The 19952-nt window shown below is 39.1% G+C and overlaps 2 protein-coding genes across 6 annotated transcripts in view; both read left to right on the top strand.

Annotated features, from left to right (window-relative positions):
• LOC146462216 (alpha-1A adrenergic receptor-like) overlaps nt 1-6881 on the top strand; it is a 30712-nt gene extending 23831 nt beyond the window's left edge. For 2 of the 4 annotated variants that reach the window (XM_085085755.1, XM_085085758.1), the window contains exon 2: nt 3961-6881. In XM_085085755.1, coding sequence (XP_084941881.1) covers nt 3961-5066 — 1106 coding nt within the window. In that variant the 3' untranslated portion in view covers nt 5067-6881. Of the gene's footprint in view, nt 1-759; nt 912-2119; nt 2427-3960 lie in introns of those variants that run through there. The other 2 variants (XM_085085757.1, XM_085085756.1) reach the window with 2 other exon arrangements.
• A 4545-nt stretch (nt 6882-11426) lies between these two features.
• LOC146462215 (uncharacterized) lies at nt 11427-19808 on the top strand. Of its 2 annotated transcripts, XM_085085831.1 has the most exons (3): nt 11427-11530; nt 15776-15851; nt 16273-19808. In XM_085085831.1, exons 2-3 carry the CDS (start codon nt 15809-15811, stop codon nt 19419-19421), a joined length of 3192 nt encoding a protein of 1063 aa, XP_084941957.1. In that variant the 5' UTR covers nt 11427-11530; nt 15776-15808; the 3' UTR covers nt 19422-19808. The 2 variants fall into 2 exon arrangements, with proteins under 2 accessions (XP_084941957.1, XP_084941956.1); XM_085085830.1 differs by lacking the exon at nt 11427-11530 and having other exon boundaries at nt 15687-15851.
• Nucleotides 19809-19952: the final 144 nt, after the last annotated feature.

The raw sequence follows: 19952 nt of genomic DNA, 5'->3' as shown, positions 1-19952 counted from the left end.
GTAGTAAGAAGTCTGAAAATTGTAATAACCTTGCCCCACACAGCATCCCGCTGTTACAATCTGGCTTGATTGTCCTCTGGTTTCGATCGTCTTTCTCAATTCGCCATTCTTGAAGTAATTGATACCACTTTTCCCGCAGCACATGAAATTACTTCTAAATTATTTATGCAACTCACTAGTTCATTTAGTGTGTGTTGCTGTCGTAGGCGCCGGAAAAAACAGGATGTAAATTAATTTCGATTTTCACTTCAAAAAATAGGATTGTTATCTTTTGTATTCGACGTAACCAAAGAGTAAACCACACTTATGTTGGATTGCTTGTTACCCATTTTTTGTTTTCAATAGTCTTCCATGTCATAAGTACATCAACACCAGCAGGAAAGGTTAAAAGTGGAGTTAACAAAATTAACTTATGTTAAAAAAGAGCAAGGAGAGTCTTCAGTTTTTACTGACCACTGTTGGTATTCGACATCCATATGTCTCAATGCGCCGTGAGCAAAATGAATTCACCGCAGCATGGGCAAACCAAAGGTAAATTCCAATATTTGAAAATTCATTCAAAAGGAAGTTAAACATCTTCTACAAGAATAGTTTTCAAGCATGGAATTATATTGAGGTGGCCATTATTTTTGTTGACCTTCCTCCGTTATTTGTGTAATTTGTGGAATCCCAGTGTTGTGGTGGTCATTTGAATTGACTTGACAAAATTACAAATTAGAAACTAGAAAACAGCAGGGGTTTACATATTTTCCACGCACAAAATAATGCCTTATAAATAAGAACAGAACTGTTTTGGATTTCTGGCGGCTGCTTTTCTATACAATCGTACGCTGAAGAACTAGAAAAATTACCACGAAAAACGAGCACTAACGTCGACTTGACAACCAACAAACTCGCACGCATCCGTATAGGTGAGTGGCTACTGATTCTGGAACAACCAAGCCAGACCATGAAAGCGACAAACGGCAGTAACATACGTTTGTTTGTGATTTCCATGCTTTGTGTTCCTACTGCCTGTCTTGACTCCTTGGTTCTAAAACATTGCGTGTACAAAAAACTGGGATTATTAGAGTAGGTTATCACTATTGATGAATTACAACAGGATAATGGTCTGAACATCTCCTGATCCCGGCCTTCTTTTTCTGAGAGGTGCATTAAATATGCACGAGATACTCTTGTGTTCTGGTTCTACAGCTCAAATATGAAAGGATCTCGCGGTCCCAATATTTTCAACTAAAATTGTATTTTTTGCAGGTTCAATGATACTTTTTGTAGGTGTGTTTAGTCGTAAAGGTCTGCCATGACCTCAAAACAGACCTGTTCTAGTGGACCTACTTTACGATTTGTTTCGTCGTCTATATACTTGTTATTTCTGAGAGCGGTTTCCTTCCGGCTATAACCAAAGCACAACGCACTCAAAATTCTGAATTAATTTTAATTCTGCATTCACGGAAATTGTCTCCTCTTGTCTCGATTTACGTCACAAGCGTAAATTGTTCAATGAATCTGAAAAGATTATGGACTCGACTGGACTCCCACATATCTGGAATATGGCCGGCAAACAAGGGACCTGCATACGTGCGTGCAGATATCGGTTAGCCTATCTTTCCTATCAAAGCAGTTTTTATCTGCCAATCTAAATTCTGAACGACAGTGCAATCAGAGCGGTTGAAAAGTGTTTGAGGAATCTTATGTCAATTTCTCGCCCACGACCCTTCATTTCCATAGATATGTGTCAACGCACGCGTTTTCGGTGCGATTAAGCGTTGATCTTTGACTTCATTTTAATTGGCTAGCTGTGACCTCCCTGTCTCATTTCATATTTTCAAAGGGTATTCAGCGCATGTTTATATAATGTCAAACAAAATTAGCGAGTCATATTAGTGGAATAAGTATTTTGTAGCCGGCAAAATGTTTTGGATTTCGTTTAGGAAAAATCCAATTTAATAAACCTATTCGGATCAGATTTGAAGCTGTGTTCTTAAGATGACAGCTCGTGCTTTGCATTTTTATCAGTTTACATTCGAGTTTAATTTATTGCCAAAAACGTCTTGTGTTTGAGTACGTGTCATTTTCTCTCCATTAAATTTAGTATCCATTGTAAATTGCCTCCGTAAATCTTTTGCCCCGAAAAACATCTTTGCGTCATCTATACCATGGAGAGCTCAGGCTCGCATGATTCTGGTTCTGGACGTGTGATTGCGCGACACAATCGCGCGTCAACATGGCATTTTGACTTTGCTTTGTTTGCGTAAAGACTACACAACAAAATAAATACTTAAGGCAGAAAAATGCGTGCAACATTTGCTACCGGAATTGCTTGAGTTGAAAGGTATCTCTAATCCATGGTTTACCAGCGGCTTTACACGAAGAATCAGCACTGAGATTCACATCTCTAACCACAAGATTGGAGGACATTTAGTAGGGTAGGTTATGCATATTAAGACAAAGTTCTTAGATGCAAGGTTCGTAAACACACGTCTATCTACATGTATATTAGTGTGTGTGTGAAGCCTTTAGTCCTGATCTTCCTTGTAAGATCTCTAGTAATATTTGACGTTTAGAAGAAACCTATTTCCTTTTCAGAGCTTCATTAGCCTAGTGATGTATCGTTTTAGTTTCGTCGTATGCTCTCTGTACGCGGTATAGTACATTGTTATTATAGTTTGTTTCAGTTACATGTCTTACATCGCATGCTTAATTATTGGTCAATATTCCTCGGCCTCTGTATATTACATTCAGTTCCAAATCGATTTAAGTGTGAATAGTTCAGCTTCTGTTAAGGTGTTCATCGATTTAGAACAAGATTTGACGGGAAGTCTTTCCGTCTTTGATGCTATTGTAAATAATTACAGTAAAAAGGAAAATATAGGATATCGAGCTATATTTGCTTAGGGAAATCTCTGATTGATGTTTTTAGCTGACAGGACTAACCAATCACAGCTAATCAAATATTATTACTCACGACTCTTCTTTGTTTTAACTAAAAGCTAAGGAAATTTGTACGTACTAGTGTATCTGGGTAGCAAGCGTTTCCAGCTAGGGACTCGTGAGGCCAGAAATCGGAAAATAGCTTTTCGCTTGCTGGAAACGATTGCTACGCAAGGTAGTACTAGTGCTATTAAGATGTCGTCATATTATTGACTCCTGTTTCATCACAGCGTGTAATTATCGGTATACGGTCCCATACTCAGGTACACAAAGTCGTATAAGGAAAATGTAAAGACGTGACATGATGTGTAAGGTGTCGTTATACTTTAACCGCGGTTAGCCGATATGTCTCCGTACACGTGATGTATACGTACTCATCATACCACCTTATATCTGTACGTTACTGATTTGTTATTTCATGCAGTGTGCCGATATGATCACGTCTCTGCGCTATTCGACCGAGATCCTTACTGGTACCTTTTCACCAACAAATATTCGTAAACTGAGAACTGGATCAATTTATTGTAGTTTCTCCAATAAACGGCCGGTGCGTTTATTAAAAACGAGGCGGTTCTAAGTTCCTAGGCATGTATTGATATCTCCATAGTAGATACGCACCATATAACGATTTTCTGCCTTTTTGAAGTTAAACGTCATTCCTTGAGATCCGCACAGGACGAAGGTTTGTTACAACCAAGGTTTTCTCTGTGCATGTAAAGCTACAGTCTCAGTCTGAAACGGGTTAAAATATAAAACTTAAAACAAGAGAATCCTCATCAAAAAGTCACAAGAACATATTAAAATTTTCCCTAATTCTAGATTACCGTAATTATGATTTGAATGACCCGGCATTTCAAAAATACGCGCAAATCGTGTTCTCCAACAACCAGCTAAAACGTGTTATCTAGCAACGCAACCTTACGAGTTGTAGCTGCGCACTGAATTGGAAGAAAATACTTATTTAATTCTTGTACAATGACGGTTTAGAAATGGATGATATGACTGGTTAACTTTGTTTCGTTTCCTCAGAGCTCATGATGGAAGGTAATATTTCAAGCAACGACAGTGTAACCGAGCCTCCAGCCTTGTTTCACACGGAGCCCATAAACATCGTAGGCGCAGTTGCTATGGGTATCTTGATTGTACTAACCATATTTGGCAACTCTATCGTGTGTGCAAGCTTCTATACCTTTCGAGATCTTCGAACAATTTGTAACTACTTCATTATTAGTCTGGCAATTTCTGATATACTTGTGGCAATTCTTGGGATGCCGTTTTGGTTGATACTACAGCTCACAGATTTATCAAACCCCAAGATAATCACGGGAAAGCTGAATCTCTTCTGGCAGTGCATGGACATTTTCTTTGGCACAGCATCCATCATGAACTTAGCAGCTGTCAGTGCAGATAGACACGTGGCCATCACGGCACCTTACTCATACCCGTATATAATCACATCATCCAAAGCTCTTCTAGTGCTGAGCTTTGCTTGGGTTTATGCTGTTGTTGTGTCCAGTTTGCGACTCTTAGAGGACAAATGGCCTCAGCCAGGTGGCTATCAATATTTTGTGTTCATAGCAAGCTTTGGTCTTCCATTGATTTTTATGGTTGCAATGTATACCAGAATATACATTGTCGCTAGGCACCAGGCGCGTCGGATTGGAAGAAACATGAACTATACCACGGACGTCAAAGCTGCAAAAACAATAGCAGTCGTCATTGGTGCGTTTGTTTTCTGCTGGGCTCCTTTCTTCGTTTCCGTCATTGGGTACATACACAATAAAGAGTTTTATCCCATGATTATTTACAAATGCGTTAAATGGTTAGAATATCTAAACAGCTGTTTGAATCCTATACTGTACACTTGTTTGAACAAAACCTATCGGAGGGCCTTCAGGAGACTTTTCACACGGTGGCGCGGCAGGCTGGAGCGTACTCGTGAGGAGTCTGTCACAGCCATAGGCACATTATCCAGGAGACTTACTCTACCAAGGGGTTCCATTTTTGCTCCTCAAGCAGGTATTTTTTCCAACTCAGCTGCAAATGAAAGTAGTAACGGAGAGTGTAAAAGAAAACAGAGTAGAAAAGTTAGCAGAAAAAGCAAAACCGATGACCCTCCACCGACTTTCATATGATACAATCCTAAGTGCAGCTGACTAAAGCAATTTTAAGAATAAATTTTAATTTGAGCAGCAGTATGGTGATCATGATTTAATAGCTGGTTATTAACTTTCATCTCTTGGTTGGAATTATGCACAAAAACTAGCGGTTTAGTAGTGTGATGTTTGCGGGCTCTTTTTTGTACGCTTTCTTCGGACAGAAACCATCACATCGTCGTCTTTGCATGTGTGTAACGAGTTATTCTACTACTCATTACACACAATGACATAGACCGACTAGGACTTTTTCTTTCTGTTAATCAGATCAGAAAGGGGAAATAAGGGATAAAAAAACTGCAAGACTCCATACGAAAAGACAAAATGCTATTGAGATGTAATATATATCCACTACTGACCTCTCAATAAATAGATGAATAAATAAATAAATAAATAAATAAATAAATAAATAAATAAATCAATAAATAATTAAATAAATAAATAAATAAATGAATGAATAAATTTTCCCACCCCATTAACCTATCGCCCTTTCACATGACGAGTAAGTCATAACGGCGCACAATATGGGGTATAGCCAATCTCCAGCAGCAGTAATCCATCCAACAACTAATTTACGGTCACATTTATTCCATTGCGCATATGGCACACATTGACATTCCAATCCTTGCAGTATGCAGGATGTTTGTCCCATGAACCTAGTTTAGTGGCCTTGGCCGCCGCGAGTCTCCTGTAACTCAGTGGTAGAGCATCGGAACTAGTAATAAGAAGGTCTTAGGTTCGAATCCAGCTGATAGAAGCACTCGGATTTCCATTTTCCGAGTATGCCGGGCTGTGTTACTTACTGAATAATACATCATTCTCGTTCATTTACCAGGCATAAAATATACCATCACATTTATTCCATTGCGTATATGCCACACATTGACATTCAAATCCTAGCACCCATGAACCTAGTTTAATGGTCTTAGCTCCCACGAGTCTCCTGTAGCTCAGTAGGAGTAGCTCCTTTTTCCAAGTGTTGCTGTGTCGGCACTCACTGAATCAACATTCATCATTCTCAACATCTTTCAAATTCGCAAGAAGTCATTTAAGCGCGGAGAAATGGTGTGTAATAAAAGAGTGCTTGCGTTAAGATGTCAAGTTGTTGTTGCATAATTCTGCAGTCTGGGAGACCGTAACCTTTATAAAATGAAGATGGGTCGAGGAGGGCGAGTTCCTTAAAACCATTTTGAGGAATGGGCCCAGGGTTTAGTTAGTTCGGGAGATAGTGGAGGTACAAAATATTGCTGCAAAGCAAATGCAAGCAATTTTTGCTTTTAAAAACTCACTATAATTTCTTTCTCAGATTAGTGTAAAGGTAATTAAAGTCGTGTTCAGCGATTTTTTAAAATAATAATTAATAATAACTCATTGACATAGCACGGACTAGAGGCAATGGGATACTAAAGCCCGGGGCTTATATAGCACAGGTGGTCAAACGAAGAACACAAATCGATGTTACAAAATGGGGCTGCTAAGTTACAATTCCAAAGATAAATGCAACGACAAAGACACTACACAACAAAAGCCAGTTAGTTAAAACTCTAAGGCGCAGTCTTAATTACCCTCGGGGAGGAGGGCAATGTGACCCAACTTAAAACGACTGCACATGGGAGGCTAATAATGCGTTGGAATGTAATTCAGTTCCTAAACAGCATTTACATTGAATCTTGCAAAAAAAAGGTAAAGTCAGTTTGCAAGGAGCTTTATACTTCATTTTTAGTTTCATTCTCATTCTGCTCGAACTTAACAGTTTACAAAATTCGTGAATGGATCTTTTTTCAGAAAATGGGTAAGTTCTTTAGGTTCAACGGTTTTGCTCTAAAAACGTAACACTGAATAAAGAAAAAAATAAAGATAATTTATTTGAATCAAGTGTAAGACAACAACAAAAAAACAAACAAACAAACAAAAAACACAACAACAACAACAACAACAACAAAAACAAAACTATCAAACGAAGGATGGCGTTCAGTTGGTGCCTGTTAATGCGGATAATAACTTGAATAATGTCCATAGGACCGAGATAGAAAAAGATTAGTAACAACATCCACCAGCCCAGAGAGAGCAATGAAACCCCTCTCCTTCCCCATCCAGTACTCGCTAAACGGACCATTTAAAGCGAGTCATACAAACGAATACTTGTCTCCTTCACAAATCCTCCGCTTTTGAGTGAGCACCAAACACAAGGCATCATGGGAAGGCGAAAGACCTGGCTTCGCGTGTAATTTGTATAATGAGAGAGACGCCTGGGTAAGAGGCAGATCGAATACTTTGCCCCAAGTATTCAGCAAATTAAAACTTGATGTCTATCTCAGTGCTGTTTACGGAATGCCGTTATATCACTAATATAATTTTTCTGTCTAGAGCTTTTGAGCTTTCTCTGGAGAGGTTCTAAGGGGCTGCTTACATGGAGAAGGAAGATTCTAGCACTAGAACGATCCTTGAAGACGAAACAACTTTTCGTTTGGTTTACATGCAGAAATTTCGGTCGGGGTGGTTACCAAGTGGAGAAGGAAAGCAAGATGAAATTGTCGGCCTTTTAGCAGCTGAGCGCCGCCATGTTTGTTTTTCTTGTCCCTAGTACTAGGATCTTCCGAGCAAAAGTAGTTTACATAGTGCTAGGATCTTCCTATCTCCCAGCTGGGAAGATCCTACGCAAAAAGGTCCTAGCGCTAGGGCCAGGTACAACCTTTTGCATGTAAACTGAAAATAGAAAACATATGGCGCTAGGATGATCCGCCTTGTAGGATCTTCCTAGTGCTAGGATGTTCCTCCATCCGTGCCAACAGCCTCTAATTTGTCAAGGCAATGCATCAATTTATTTAGATTCATGGATTTATTCTGTGTGCCGGCTGTAAAACATGACTAAACTATCTTATATTGGGTACGTTAATAACTAATTGGGTCAGCACACCTGTTCAATTTTTTAAACCATTGTAAACCTAAAATCATCGCTCCACATTATGTTCTAGCAAGCTTCACATTCTTTATAAGCTTTTGTGTCAGTTGAGTTATATTTCGTGTTCTCAGTCATAGATTAACCAACGGCCAACGCACGAAGAAAAACAATTGTTTTTCTTCATAGTTCAAACAATGCTTCGGGGTGTTGTTTTGCAATTGTCCAAAAACAAAACCACTTTAATTGTTGCACGACTGTGTTAGTAGGGCATCATTCTGCATATGATAAAAAATTGTCCGTTTGCACAAGGTGGCTAACAACGGCTAATTAGCTGCGAACCGATGTTAAACACAACACAATTAAAACAAGTTCTTTGAGGTGATCTATCCTGTTTAAATAAATTTAATTGAGGTCAATTTGTTTTCAAACCATATGAATCTTTCAAAATGACAGATGTTAAAAATCGTGAATAACAACACCGATAGCAAACGAAATGACTCTTGTTAGCCAAAACGCCGTCCTGTACTTGAAAGACGAAAAAGTACGACGAAAAAAAACCCAGCTTAGTCCCACTACTCAATTAATACTTATTTTTTGGTGGTACAATCGTCATCTGCTCACATTTTCTTCTCGGTACGTGTATGTGTTTAATTAAAGGAGAATATATTTTTTCTGAGAACCTCGACTTCATACATGATACACCTGCTGAAAGCAGTGTGTTTGGCGCTACAATCTGCAGTAATTACCAGCCTTTCACTTGTGTAAGATCGAGCGAGGTCAGTCAGTGTTGCATGAGAAGATCTTGTGGCAGGTAAGATTTCCTTTTTTTGTTTTCTTTAATAACGGCATCAGGAATATCATCCTAAAACATCGAAGGAAAAAAAGATGTTTACAATGTAATAACGGTGTGGCCCACTTATTTCGTGGGCGAGCAAAAATTCAGATCTGATGGTTTTCTTGTGTCTACTCGAATAATTCACTCCAGGGGCATATCACAAATACTTCGGTGGACAGAATTGATGATGGAAAAATATTAGACAAAAGTTGTCGAACCTTTATTTACAAAGTTTTAACACCATTCAGCTATATGAACTTGACAATATTTATCGCAAGATGTCTTCAAACGTCATATTCCCAAACTAAGGATAAACTTTTGAGCGAGCTGTGCTAGGCTATTCTGAGACTCATTTTGAAAGATATCCGAATGTCCCACATTAAACTGCAGATCTATTATACAGGCAGACGTATCCAATTGATATGGTTGTCAAGAACAAATATTTTAGGTTTTGCTGTTGTACGAATAACGTTAACAGCTAGGTTGAAAGTAGAAGTTTTCGTGGACGAAAATCAAAACGTAAGCAAGCGAAGTATTTCCTATGTTGCAAAAAGTTGGCGAAGGAAACTTGAAATTCAAATGTCAATCTCAAAAACTTTAACTGAAGCTAATTATCTCAGATATAAACAATTGCTCTAGGGGTGACTAAATTTTCCGTTTAATTACATACATATATAAATAGTTTGCTGTCACGCCATAATTCTTTTCATTAGGGAATTTTAAATAACGGTTTAAAATAACTGTGTTCAAAGATTGCGTTGTGACTGTATAGCTCGAAAAGAATTACCTCTCGTGGCCACATTGAGCTGTTTTATAGGTACATCTTTCGAACATTTTCGTTTGCTAAAACGTGGAAATTTTTAAAAAGGGTGAAAGAACTAAAAAATGTTACCCTAAAACACCTAACGTCTTCGTTGAACGCCTTTCCCGTTCAGTGCCCATTAAATGAAATACTTTGCTAAATTTTCTGAAGAAAATGGACTGCTGGCACAAATTTGAAGTATTCGTTGCTACATTATATGCAAACCAGTAAAATCTTAAGTTTTATTTAGACTTCAGAATCACAAAAAACTATCCAGCGTTGTCTCCGCGTACATCAGTGCCGACCAGATGGATCTGAGCATGCGCGTTTCAGACCACGACAATATGAAACTCAACTCCGAAACAACGTGAGAGTTTTAAACTAGGCAAAATCTTGGTCACATCTTTATTCGGAATAAGATACTATCAACAAAGCACACTTTAATTTTATAGGCAACGGGAATTCTTCCGGGGACTGTTAATTACTAGTCAAAGAGCCTGCCTTCATTGAACATTCAAGGATATTGTTTCATTGCAAAACTACTCGATCCCATGTGGAATAATTTAGTATAAATTTAACTGGCATCCATTTTCATTGATTTTTATAACGTAAGCAAGTAGACGAAAACCTTAAGTGTGGTGTTTTTTTTACAAAAGTTTTTAATAAGGTTACATTGCTCTACTTCTTATAGATAGCGTGCAAGATATCAATTCAAGCCATTCGGACTTGGAGAGAATTTAGTGTAAACGTTGCAGCCGGAATAAGCCGTTATCATGCACAGATACCGAGAACGAAAAATGTAATTGTTTTTAGAATAAACACTGATTAATATTTCACTGAAAGGAAAATTGTTACTCAATGTTAAACTGCGAGAGTCGCGCGTCTGTTCACTAGTCATTCATCTATCACAGACAATCAAATTATAACATTCGTGCATTATTCCACTCGCGCTTGTTGAATATGGGATGACTTGAGGCGCCTCGTTGGCTATCTATCATTTCATATATAACAAGCACGAGTTCAGTAATTGGTAATTAGTATAAATTCTATCACGAATGCTATAATTTGATTGGCTACGCTGCTCACCCTTTGTTCAGAGTAGTGAACAGGCGCACGACTCTTGCAGTTTAACATCCTTTCAGTCGAATATAAGTCAAGATTTATTCTAAAACAATCATATTTTTCGCTCTCTGTTTCTATGCATGATAATTTGGAGCTGCTGATTCTGGCTGCACGTGCACATGTTCACATTAAATTCTCTCCAAGTCTGATTGGCTTGAATTGATCATGTGACGATATGTTGCCCCACGGAGATATAAACACACGAACAGGTTGCTTTCATTCCATGACTTTGCATGTCTCATACGTAACTTGTGTTTCATTCGTCCTTTTCAACAGCTTTCGCCTGTAAGGTCAAATTGTTAAACAATACATTTGAAACGCCAGTTTCGGTGGCTTTTGCTCGGGAGAACACTAAGTAGTGAATAATAAATACAACGGAGTGTTTCATGATCATTAGATCAATAAAATAAAAGTTTAAATAAACGAAAAATAATTATGTGATCTTTCTCCACAGTGCCTTTTTTCGCACAAGGCTAAGGAAGAAAAAAATAGAAAAAAGCTAACAAAGTATTCGGCTAACTCTCGGGTGGACTGGCATCCGACTTAACGGGGTAGTTATACTTCTAGCTACTACAAAAAAATTTGTAAAATTAATAAATTATGTTAAAGCCTTCTCATAAGAACCCTTAATGTAAAGGGAATATTTTAACACACTTTTCATCTCCTAGAGACGAGTAGCACTACTGTAATTAAACTGAAGTTTAGTCAGATGAAAACAATCACTTAACCGATGTGAAGATTCTCCTGTGGCAAGGGAACTTCTATGAGCGTGCTCAGGCAAGGTTTGTTTTGTTTTGTGATACCTTAATGAAGACAATCCAGCAAACTACAGATGATAGGACTTATTAACACAAATATGTGGGTTTTTGCAGTAAGTAAACTGACTTACAGAAGTTCGTCCCGACCAAGGTTACGGCTCCGTGTAGCTCTGTTGTATTAGTGTGTGTCAAGTATGTGGAACTTCACGGCTTCATCAACCATCTGCCCTGAACTGACAATTTCTTATGTAGTCAAATGCTTGCCACATGTTGGGTGATCGCTGAATCAGTATTCTATATATCATATATATTATATTTCCTCCATATCAGTTTCGTTGTTCTTTCAGCAAGCAATTCTGTTCCCCAAAGTCGCTTTTAACACTTTATGGGTCAATTTTCCATTTCATATTCTTTAAAGGAAAACTTATGTTGAAATATCCAAAAGATTACAAATTATTTACTGATTTCGGTACATGGAAGAAAAATATTAAACAGAGTTAAATAAAAGAACTTTGAATAATTACAATTGTAACACTGATCAATAACTGATAGTGTTTATACTAATTAGACTGAAACTGAACCATTTTTCTCGTTTTATAACCTTCTGTAATGTTAGTGATTATTTTCATTTCTGAAGAAAATTCGCCGTGTATTTTGGACATACATTGCACAGTGTTTTTGAAATGAGCACAAATATCAAACATAGAAAGTTCGTCACTACAATCAAATTGGATTCAATAGCGTTATTTAATTTGTTTTTTTCAATTCTCAGTTATCCATGTATCACAAAACAGAGGTAAAACATAATTTCAACAATCGTACATAAATACATAAAAAAAATAGATACATACATAGTCAAGCTTGTTTGTAATAAGCTTTCACTGTCAGCATTTGAATCATAACAAGTGTTGCATGGTATCTTTGAGTCCCTGTGATGGTGTTTGCATCCGTTAGCCTCGACCTTTTAAGAATAATATTGTTGATTGGTCATGCAAGATGGTTCGCGATGATCGGTGATGATTCGATGGTTCGTAAACAGGAGTTTTCTTGGACTTCTAGAACAAACTAAATTATTAAATAAAATAAATTCACGAGTCACAGCGCCGCAGGTGCTTTCCTGTTATAAATGGAATTGTTTTGAATTAATCACCAACCCCGCACACACACGCGCGTAAAAAAAGTAGAAAAGTACAGTCGAAATCGCGTGTACTTGTTTAAATGACTTTTTAGGGGAGGGCTTCTAATATTGAGAACAAGTTTGCTCTGGGTTGAATTCACACGCACGTTTCCATGCATTGCCTGGGTTCACATCGTGTAATTACCTTCAGTTCAAGTAAATGTCATTGTCGAAAAGCATTAAATATTTTTCCACTGAAACGAAACAAAATTTACAGTGAAAAAAATAATTATTAACGGAGGCGTCTTTAAAAAATGATCATCAGTTAAAAGAACCAGTACATAAAAATAATATGACGATACCTAAGTGCTATGCACATGAAACGTACAACTTCTATATTGGCTCTTCCTGTCAAATTATTTCTTAATTTCTACGAAACTATCGCTTGATTAATGTCATCCCAACAGTAAAAAATAAAAAAAATAAAATAAAAGTAGAACGTTCATGGCAACGAGAAAAAAGAAAAAGAAAAAAACGTTCATGGCAACGAATCACTAATTATTCAACATCTCTTAGTAACGAAATGGTTTGCGAAAAACCTCATGCCCTAAGGGACCGTTCATTATTTATCGGAGAAGCAGGGAAGAGTTAGAAAATAGGGGACTTGAATTTTTTACCACTGCTAAAAGGGGGGGTCCTGGAGTATTTGCTGAGTTATAGAGGGGGGCCTTGAAATTTTTAAAAAGTGGTAATCTGTCTCTCTCAAAAAAAGAAAAAAAAAATTAAAAATAAATAAATAAAAAAAGAAGAGGAAGTAGCACATTATACATACAGAGTAATTGTCATATTATATTAAAATGCTAATGAGATCCTGAAATAAACGGGCGGCTGGTGCCACAACAACTGAGCAATCAACATATCCACAACGTTACAAACACTGCCAGGTGAAACTAATTTTGTACACGTTCCAAACTATTATTCACATGTTATTAATACATAGACCTCAACAAGGGAAGTTGTAAAGGCCCGAACAAACGGATGCAACATGTTGATGCAACATCGTCCATCATTGTTTAATCCCGGCCAACATGTTGCACTCGTTTGGCCACCATGTTGCATGATGTTAGGCTGAACGAAGTTTGATTTCCCTCAAACATCGTCTTCAACACACGTCCAACATTTTTTTTGTTCTCAGGTGTGAACAACAATATTTCATTCGTTTGGCCACCGTGTTCAACATTGTTGAACACGCGCATGCCCACTAAGCTGACTTTACGGTATCTGTATCCATGGTAATGATCTATTGTTTATATTTACTTCGCGCATTGCCTGCCGCTTGAGTGTTCAAGGTACACTATGACGAACGAACAAAGTTTTGAATCTCTCAAGGAGGAGTCTCAAACACAAGCGAGCTCTCAGTTCAAATAGAAAGAAAAAGGGCAAAGGAGTAAGTGAAACTGTAAGAGAAGATGGTCTGACGCGAAAGTCGATCGGTCTCGTGCCATTTTTTGGGCAAATATGGCGCGGGTTGTTGACCTGGGTAGATTTTGGTCCCAAACCCTTGGCGCCAAGTGTTACATCGAACATGTTGCATTCGTTTTGCCACCTCGTTCAAGACTGTACAACATCATCCAAAAATGTTGGATGATGTTGCAATCGTTTGGCCGGGCCTTAAACACTATCACACGTAAAAACGAGCCAAGCCAAACCTAGCCAAAGATAGCCATAAAACCTAGCCATAAAAATCATGCACAGTCACTAAACAGACACTACAAGAGGTCAAATTCAAAATAAAGAGACCTCGATTAAAAGTGACCAATCATAACAAGACAGCCACAAAATACACAGGAAGCTTAATATATGGTAGTGAGAATGTTTAAAAATGAATTGTTAATTAATTAATTAGAAAGGAAACGAAAATCGTTAAAAAGTTATATTCGTTAAAACCAGAAAATATAAAAGGTAGTTTCAAATGTTTCAGACGGGTTTCAGCTTGTGGGTTCTGTCAACCCTTTGTGGGGGTGGATCCAGGAATTTTGGATAAGGGGGATCCAAACTTTAATTCAGGTATACTGTTGAAACTTTTTTGCGGCAAATTACTTATCCCCTACACCACCGAGTTTCCCCCGTCAGCATATTTTACACACTCCATAAGATTTCCCGGTAGTGGTAAATTTGGTGTGCGCTGTTTCCAAAAGCATTGCCATTCCTTTAACACAGAAAGAAGTGCGAAAGGTGTAGGTACGTCCTGTTGCCAAAACTATAGCTTTTCTGCTAGCCTGTAGAACAAGCGTTATTTTTTGCGTTTTTCAGGTGAGCGGAGGCAAGCACGAGGCGAGCGCGGAGAGCAAGTCACACGCGACGTGAGAGGCCCTCCGGTCGCGCGTCACTCGCGCTTCGTGCTCGCCTCGTGCGTACCTCCGCTCGCCTAAACGCAAAAAAAAAAAAAAAAAAAAAAAAAATTAATAATAATAATAAAAAAATAACGCCAGTTCTGCTGGCTACTTTTCTGCTAAATTACGAAGACTGCCGTTCATGCTTCACCACGGCAGATGGAACCGGTTGAAAGAAAGCAGAGAAGAGCGCATGTTTCTGTGAACGCCGGTCGGGCAATACGGCTTACCAGACCTCTAGCCACCAACCTTTGAATTGGAAATTCAAAGTGATAATCACTACACCACTGAGCACCAATGTGAACAGTCCTTTAGATCATCACCTAAAAATGTGCGTTTTTTTCACTCATGTGGTCTTGCTGGACTGTCTTTTGGCCAAGTGAGATCATCCATTTGTCATTATACTCTCTTTTTGAAAACTCGAGACACAGCCACATGACCAAATGGATTATACGTGGATCCGTGTGTTCAATGAGCTTGATAACGTACAATGAAACCAGGCGAGATTCATCCAGCAAATTATATTTCATTCATAAAAAAATTATTTATATATGAACCTCCGTATAATTTCTTTTGTCTTAGTCCCAAGTTACTGTCAACTTAGAACTTTACTATATAGAAATTGACCTATTTACCATTGAACAAAAAATGTTAATTCCCGGGTGTTGGCGCGGGAGGGCTGGACACTGCTGGAATTGACTGATGCATAAATCAGAGGACAGGATTTTAATCAGGTTTTTCGTTTGTTATCGCCTGTAGGTCATTCAGAAAACTGTGGTGACAAGACACAACATGTGGAAAAACGGAAAGGACTCAATGCTGGACCATTACATGTGTAAGAATTAAAATGAAACCATGTTTGGAAGTCGAAGCGGGCAGAAAGTTAGAGGTATCAAACCATCCAAAATTTCGGTGGACGCCAGCTGATTATAAAGCAAATAAATGAAACGAACTTACCTTTGCTCTGCCTTCCGTCCGCATTTCTCCTTATCGAGGTAAACAAACAACAGGATACAAAGCAAGCAAAATTATTTTTTTTTCTCCATTAATCATAACTAACAAAATTCTCGAATCTGATTGGCAATCAGCAGCCATGATTTATAGATTAGCTGAAGCTAAAATAAAAGAAAAAAATATCCAAATCGTAACATCTCACACACATACTGCTATAATTCTTGAAAGCCAATTCGACTTCTCGTCACAATTTAATACCACAAAGAGTTTGAAACAACCAGTCTCCTTCTTTTATCAAATAGGTACCTCTGCAAGGATCCCTGAGGAAACAAGAGGTATCTCCACAAAGCGGACAGAGCACGCCACAGACCGCGACAATTGTGACCTCCAGGGAACTCGACTCTACTCCACACAGTTCTCAAGGAAACCATACACGGGGAACTTTGACTGGGCTGACAATAAAATTAGAATGACAGATGATCTGGCAGTCAATGATCACCCTGAATATTTCAGACAACAAACAGAAATGCGAGGGCGTCGAAACGATACCTGTACCGCAAGCTTAGAACACTCGCTAAATATTAACGACGACGAAGAGCAAAGCCGTAATCTAAGCCGGAGGTACTACAGCCAAACCGTAGGTAGAGATCATCCTAGGAAGAGCCATGTCGTCGATGTCACTTCACTTCCAAATGAAGAAAACTCTTCTTCGCTGAATATCAAGATTACTTCCACCTTCTCGCTCAATTCATACAGTTTAAATGGTGCAGAACCAACCAATCTTAACCCTCGTACAGAAAGTCAACTTTCACCTCAGTCTGCGCATGTTCCTGCTTTGTGGAAACCCCACGAACAAATGGAGACTGCAATGACAAAACATTTTGAAACCCGGATGACTCCTTTTGAGGTGAAAAATGACAGAAAAGGATCGAGAAGTTCTCTGCAAGTTCCAACTTTTCATGTTGTTGAAGACCACGGTCAGCTGGCAAACACACGTTTGGGGACAAGAAAAGAAATAGTCGCAGATAATCGCTGGTACAAGTGCGGGTCACCTCACTTACTGTTTCAGGAAAGTGGCATTGACGGAGAGTTTATAAGATCAAAGAAAAAAGAGTCCAAGACAAAAAGTAGTGAACTGAATCTACACCAGAAAGCTTCCATCCACTTTCCAGGAGAACTTGAAAACGTCTTTTGTAGACAGAGCGACCATCGAACCTCGAGGTTCTCACAAACGGCACCAATTAACACCAACACTAGAGGTGCATCAGAAGAAAGATGCCAGGAAAGCACTACCAGTTCTAGCCCACTGCCTTTCGCAACAGTGAAAAGAACGAAGCAAGCGCAGGCATCGGACGACTCAGTCGCTACAAACATGACTACACCGGCAAACCAAACGCTAGTGAGCAGCAATTCAGGCAATCAACAATTGACAACAGTGAGCAGTCGCTGGATAACATGCAGGGATGCAAAATCAGACAGCACCGCACAGAGACGGCTTGTAGATTATTCTGGAAAGGTTCCTTTGCCTTGGAAGCTTCAACAACTGAGCCCAGAGAGCTTCCATAAATTTCATATGAAAAATGAAGCCCAGCAACATGACGTTTCCTTTGATGGAAGACAGCATGGAACTGCAACTGCTCCCTTGAAGAAAATGGATCAAGTTGGACAGCAGTTGAAGAAACCACTTAACTGGAAGCCAGCAAACCCGAAACGAAAATTGCCAAGCTCGCAGATTTTAATCACACCAGCGCCTATACTATTCGAGAACTTGAAGAACGCAATATGTTCAGAAAGTGACGAAGAACCAATAGTTCAGATTCCCAATTATTTCCTTGATTTCGCCATTGAATCTACACCAACTAACCCCCTAAAACAACAGCCAGAAAAGTGTTCAGCTAATGAGAAAGTAAGCTCTCGGGTCTCGGATGAAACATCGCAACCAGATTTTTGCCCCACCCACAAAGCCAATGGCGAATCGGTAAACAAGATGGTCACAGCTGATGACATGCACAACATCGGGCCATCTGTGCAACACATGAAGCCAAGAGAAAATACAACCAAGGAGACGCCAAAGCTCCATGAACACTTACCAATTAAAAAGCGGGCTACGTATTTCATTGGCAACTCACCACCAAAAGACTCTGAGTTTCATTTGCGTAAAAATGAAGAGACAAAATCTATTCCGACCTCTCAAGTGTTTTCAGGTGTTTCATGCGCACCATCAGTAAGTGAATTCCCTTCACCCCGCGCAGAGGAGCAGAGCCTGCTTATTAAAACATTTCACGCTGGTAGTTTTAGCAAACCATATAAAAGGACAGGTGGTGCACACCCATCCATCAAACCCACCGCAGATTTTATCAGGCTACTTCCATCAACCAGAGAGATCGTCTGTAAACATCACACTAGCAAGGAGTCTGTAGCACCCAGCAACATGGATATGAAACCACGAGGCACGAAAAGAAATTTTGAGGGTTTCAGCAAGACGTTCAGAAGTGCTGAATTTGAAAGAGAAGGTAAATCATCTTCTACAGAAGACGGGTTTCGCTCAGACATACAAGATACCAGGATACCAAAAAATATACACAATCTGCTCGAATTAGAAAGTTTGAAGTTCACAGCCGATTTAACAAAAGAAAAAGTGCTTTTCCATCGAAGTGGAAATCGTTATTTCAATGGAAGCACTGACGAAAAAATTGCCCCAAACGTGACTGAGACATCTGTCTTGGAAAACCTGACATCAGAGCTCTACGAAGAGCGAAAACACCAGTGTGAAGTATGTGGACGGGCCTTTAGTCGCAGTAACACCTTAACAACTCATAAACGGATCCATACGGGTGACCGGCCGTTTCCATGTGACTTGTGCAGTAAATCATTCCGTCAGCTTGGAAACTTAACTCGTCATAAACTGACTCACACCAGTTTCAAGCCTCACGCGTGTCCCAAGTGCAGCAAGTCCTTCACCCGCACGTCCAACCTGAACAATCACTTGCAGGCACACACCAACTACAAGCCGTTCGTCTGCGAGTTTTGCGGCAAAGGATTCCATCAAAAAGTGGACATGAAAATACATCGATACACGCACACGGGTGAGAAGCCTCACAAATGCGACAAGTGCGGCCGGGGATTCAAACAATTGACGCATCTTAAATACCACATGAGAACGCACTCAGACGTGCGACTGTTCACCTGCCAACACTGTGGTAAAGGGTTTAACCAGAAAGGAAACCTCCAAGCTCATCTCCATGGACACACTGGCAACAGACCGTACAGGTGTGACATCTGTGGGAAGGCGTTCACTCTTACTTCCACGCTCAACACTCACATGCGTACACATGCATCCGATAAGCCATTCAAATGTGAGTTTTGTGAGAAAGGGTTTTACCAAAAGAACGCCTTGAAAACTCACTACATCTCCTCCCATCCGTATACAGACGGTGTATGTCTCCTCTAGGTTTACTGTCAAAGTAAGAAAAAGTTAAGATTTTGGACGGGGAAAACGTTGATTCAAAGAAGAAATGACAACTTACACGTTGTTTTACAAGTTAATAATGTGAAGAGCATGCTGGTACCAGCTAAGAGGTCGTCAATATGCTTATGGTAAAAAACAACCAACCAACAAACCAACGAACGAACCAAACAAACAAACAAACGCGATTTATGCCCAATTTTGGTCACAAGGATCTATAAAGTAGAAAATTTCAGAGCATAAATGGACTTCCCTCCAGCTTGCAATCGGCAAATCATTTTCAGGAACAAAAACCGATATTGTATAGGAGCTTTTATAGATGTGTCAATAATTTTCATGTGTAACAAGCTGTTCTTTACTAGGCGTACACCCCCCCCCCCCAAAAAAAAAAAAAAAATGATAGAAAAACAACAACAAAAAAACAAAACAAAACAAAAAACAAACAAAAAACCAAACCAAAACAAACAAAATAAACAAAAACAAACACAAACACCGTCTCACCGCACACAAAAGAAA

This window comes from Pavona decussata, unplaced genomic scaffold (assembly GCF_977016875.1).
Source record: "Pavona decussata unplaced genomic scaffold, jaPavDecu1.1 SCAFFOLD_190, whole genome shotgun sequence".
In the NCBI taxonomy this organism is placed as follows: domain Eukaryota; kingdom Metazoa; phylum Cnidaria; class Anthozoa; order Scleractinia; family Agariciidae; genus Pavona; species Pavona decussata.
Note: the sequence above shows the minus strand (reverse complement) of the source record. Positions and strands in the feature narration are given on the sequence as shown.